Here is a 4923-nt window from a genome sequence, read left to right on the forward strand (position 1 = left end):
CAAGAACAATTTTTTTTTGTAAGCAACTCACTAAGGTTTAGTCGAAAACAAGAACTATAATTTTTTTTGCCATTTTTTTTTTTTACTAATTTGGATCTTGATTTCAAGATTGGGGAACATGGGCTTGTTAGAAAAATACCCGAGCCTTCGCTCTGATACCATCCGAGATAAACAAAATAGCGAAATATGAAAATAACAATAATTAAAGCAAAAACTAATGATAGGTTTGATTAAGATAATCAAAAGTAGTCCGAACAATGAAATATAGAAGAAAATCTAGAACCCTAAGTGAACGTCTCAAGCAACAATCGAATTACTATTCGATCGCCTCCCAATAACGACAAATTAGAAACCCTAGATATAAAGAAAGGAGAAGATGATTACACTCAAGAACCCAAGTCTTGAAAACAGGTAATCCAAAGTCGAACTCGAACCAAGAGGTTCCAAATCTCTCTCAAGAGTTTTCTTATGTCAAAATATGCTAAGTTGCTAATGAAATAACCCTAGGCTATTATAAATATCCGATGGGTAAAATAGAAAAAAGTTTGAAAGTTAATTTTCCAAAAAATCTCGCTAGGCCAAACCGTAGCCCCAACCTTAACCCCAACCGTAACACACAACTGAATCGTGACGAATTCGAGAAGCTTATTTTCTTCAGCTCTTCAGGCCCCTCTTGAACCGCATATAACGGTTGGTGAAACCGTGTCACACGATTTGACTTGGGATCTTGATTCTTCAATTCTCAAGACTCCAAACATAGTATTCTTTGCATGAATCCTCCAAGTAACTCTCCAAACATCTTCTAATCAATTGTTGAAGATCATGCAAGTCTTTAGCTTGCATCTCGTGGACGTTCTTGGACTTAGAGCGGATCAATGATCCACTAAATAATTTGGGGTCATTCTCAATATTCTCCATTTTGCCCCTACTATCAAGGATCATATTCGAGAAAGGTATTTGAAGAAAAGAATCAGCAAAACCAACTGAGTTGCAGCATTAGCAAGCTGCATGGGGTGGTATGACATGTCACCTTTTTAGCCCATTCTTCCATGAATTACCCTATTTTGTAGATTCATTATTCATCTAAGTTTCGAGGTTGGAAACAGTAATTTTTTTGGTTAACACGAATGGGACAACTAAGGGTTGATTTAAAGAAAAAAGAGAGGGCCAATTACACATTCGTTTAAAAGTGACTCTCAATAGGTTTTTGGACATAGAATTTGTAATTTTTGAAAAAAAGTAATATTTAAAAAAATGATATTTAGAATTTAGAATTATGTTTGGACATGCATTTCACTTGATTTTTTTTTTTTAATTTTGTGAGGGGGAAAAAAGTTTTTTCCGAAAAATTTATTTTTCGAAAGATCTCCAAAAATTCACAAATTTTCATGAACAACCACATTTTTTAAAATAAATTCCAGAAAAAAAAAACTATAGACAGACGGTACATCAGTGTGGGAACATGGACAATTTATTAATTTGACTTCAAAATTATTGGTTCATCAAAGTCCAATAAAATGAAAGAAAATAAAGAAAGACAACAAAGAAGTGTTGAGTGCTTTCATGAGCCGACACTCTTTCGAAAACAACCTCCTCTGCTGACACAAGACATAAATAATGATTGCGTATAGATTACCCTCCAAATCCCACTTATAAAAATAAATATAGTATGTTATTATTGTACAACAAAAGGGTGTTTGAAACTTTGAAATTGAATAGCTTTTTTTCCCTCTTTATCAACTAGTGGTTTCTTCTCTTAGTTATGCGCAATTAAAATAAAAAGGAACAAAGTGAGCTGGTAATAACGCGATTGCAACAAAAAGAAAAATTATTTTTTCCTTGGCTATCGAGTACAGAGAGGCAGATATTTGTCTTTATTTTGAATAAAGTAGTAATTACTTTTAAGCTCAATTTTCCCTCACTACTTTACGGTAAGATTAACATTACTAGTATCTTTCTTTACTTGTCATATTTTTTTTGGGGTTGGTAGCTTATGTTTTACCACCAAAAATATTCACCTTTTTATCCTTAATTAAATTAATTTTCACCTTCTCCGAATCTCCATTGACTAAAGGGGAACTAGATGAGACAAAATGGGTGAGTTCTTTCCAATTTAAGTGAGTTGTAGGCTAAGCAATTTCTTGGCCAAATTTTTTCAAGAAAAATTATTCTCCATTTTCCCAAAAACCTCTTCTTTAACCCCTTTTGTCCCCTCTTTATATTTCTGCTACTGTTTTGAGGACGATTCATTTGTTCACTTTTTCCTAAAAATTGGGTTGCATTTCAAGCCCTTGTGCCTTGTTAGCCTCTTTCCTCAACTGGGTATGCCTTAAATTTTTAGCTTATTGTGTGAATTCTTTAGGGTTTCAATTTTTTTCCTGAAAGAGTTCCATGATTCTTTTTTATGTGGATTTACTTTAGTGTATTTCTCTTCACCATTGCTTGTTCTGTACGAGGTCCCAATTTATCTTTAGTGGGGTTTTAGTATTTGATATTTTACTTTACTTTTAAGTGATATTTTGTGGGTTTTCTTTAATGTTTATGTTCTTTAACTCTGCTTATATTGTACCATTGAGATGTTCACTGTTACTGGTTTTTGGTTGGACTTAACATTTGGGATTTGGCTTTACTGTTAGTAGGCTAGATCGAGTATAAAAGTTGGTGTGAATTTCCAGGTTCCTTTGTGAAAGTTTGTGATTCTATTTATTTTGGTGATTTCTTGATTTATTGTTGTGTTTGTTCGAACCTTGATAGAGGCAATGTCGCAAGGTTACGCCATTGAGCTCTACTTTGATCCTGCATTGGAAAACCAGGTCCTGAAGGCTTGGAATGTATTGGCTCGGCGCCAGATTAGCACTCAGCTTATTGAGATTGAGTCTAGGCCTCACATTACCCTCTTCTCGAGTCCCTATATTGATCCATTGAAGCTTGAGAACGTTGTAAAGAGTTTTTCGTCCAAGCAAGAATCTTTGCCTCTGTCCTTTGGTTCAATTGGAAGCCTCCCAAGTGACGACAACGTTCTGTTTCTTGCTCCAACTCCAACTTTGTCTCTCCTTCAGTTCCACTCACAGTTGTTTGAAGCTATGAAAAAGGAGGGAATTGAAATTGGGGAGGAGCATCGTCCTGATACATGGATTCCTTATTGCCCAGTAGCTGAAGAAGTGCCTAAAACTCGTATGGGCGAGGCATTCACTGTTTTGAGGGATCTGAAATTACCTGTTGCTGGATATGCTATGGAAATTGCACTTGTCGAGTATCCTCCAGTGCGTGAAGTGTTTTCTTTTGTGCTTGGGAATACAGTTGAATCATGAAGCTTCAGACATGTGATTCTGTTGATTTTAGCTTAGGTTTGTATCTTCCATTTCCTATATAGGTGCTATTTTAGAAACTAATATAGATGGTTAAGAATGCTATATAGTTTCTAAATAATCATTTGCTTTGCCGACATATAAGTAATTTCTAATTCTTTTCTTTTGTACTTGCAAATGAGATTTTGATCTCTTATGTCAGTGTTTGTGATAACAAGCTTATTTTTCCCCCTATCATTGGCAATTCGCTGCTGGATCTCTATTACCATAATAGGAACATCATTTGCTTATGTGTTCTATTACGTAAGTCTTGAACGTGGTTTTTCCTATGTGTTCTACTTTCTAAATCTTGAATATGGTTTTCGTTATTAGAATCCGTATACTTTAGTGCTTGTCATGTGAGGTAAATTTGCTTGTGTTAAATAATGTTGACTTTAACATTAATTGCTTAGACCTTCTAATTTGCTAGTCTCAAATATGATGTTCTTTCATTAGATTGTAAGATATTCTGGTGCTTCTTGAATTTGAAATGATTGAATCATGTGAGGGAAGTACAGAAGCTACCAGCTCGGTATTGTTGGTAAAGCAAATGAAATTTGGAGAGACATGAAGCTTATTGGTTGACAGGAGTTGAGTAAACTCCTATGAAAATGCTGTAGGTATGACTTTAGAACTATGCTTTGGAAATACTGGATTGATCACAGAGTAGAGAACTTCCAGATTTAATATCTGTAGCACAGATTAACTTTTGCATTAAACAAACACATCAGGAACTTGGTCACGGTACTCATGAAATATAAGGCCCGCAATCTGTCTTGTTAAAATAGCATCTAGAGTTGCTTTAGCCTCTTCAAGTAGGTCGACTTAAGTCTAATAAAATGAGTATGGTGTTCTATACTTAGAGATACTCTAAGGTCGTAGCTGTCAAGAACTATTGATCTTTGAAGTTTAGCTTGTTGTACTGGTGTATTCAGATGTGAAAGATCCTAAAATAGTGGTATAGGATCCATACCAGTGTTACCAGATATCTGTTAAGGATTGAATATAGTATAAAATCATGTTGTCTAAGCCGATTTCTGCTATCTCAGTCAAACTTTGGGGGACAACAATCGTCGCTTTTCTTATGCTGGAGGTAGTTTCTTTTTTTAATTTTTATTTTTAAAGTAGTTGTCTTGCTTATGTCTGGTGATTGATATATGTTTCAATAGCAATGGATGAGAGCAAATTATTTAGCTTATACATTAGAATCACAAACAGTTTTAATAAATTTTAATTTTAGAAGTGATTCTAGGTTTGAGAAGGCAGTGGATGGTAAACTTTTGTAGCAAAGTTGTGGATGTCCTTTAAGGATTCAGGCTGCCATGCTTTGAATTTCAGACACATTTTGCTGTTTGGAAATACTTAACTACATGGTTGTCCTTGCTGTGCATAAACTAAATTTCTGTCTCTGGTAATGCTGTTGTTAGGCCTTTTTGCTTATCTTGCTCAAAACACTAATCTCTTGAGGTTGCGATTCCTTGTATTTGCAAGCACGAAAGCATGACTTTTTTTAAAAAACAAAATAACCATGGTGGGGGTTAGGCATAGACCCCAACCCGTAGATAATCAAAAAGGA

General features: G+C 34.8%; 1 protein-coding gene across 1 annotated transcript; it reads left to right on the plus strand.

The window, feature by feature from the left end:
• The first annotated feature begins 2094 nt into the window (after nucleotides 1–2094).
• On the plus strand, nucleotides 2095–3542 carry LOC104085052 (uncharacterized). The gene is made up of 2 exons (XM_009589007.4): nucleotides 2095–2322; nucleotides 2755–3542. Exon 2 carries the CDS (start codon nucleotides 2760–2762, stop codon nucleotides 3309–3311), a length of 552 nt encoding a protein of 183 aa, XP_009587302.1. The 5' UTR covers nucleotides 2095–2322; nucleotides 2755–2759; the 3' UTR covers nucleotides 3312–3542.
• Nucleotides 3543–4923: the final 1381 nt, after the last annotated feature.

Source organism: Nicotiana tomentosiformis, chromosome 2, assembly GCF_000390325.3.
Source record: "Nicotiana tomentosiformis chromosome 2, ASM39032v3, whole genome shotgun sequence".
Taxonomy (NCBI): Eukaryota; Viridiplantae; Streptophyta; class Magnoliopsida; order Solanales; family Solanaceae; genus Nicotiana; species Nicotiana tomentosiformis.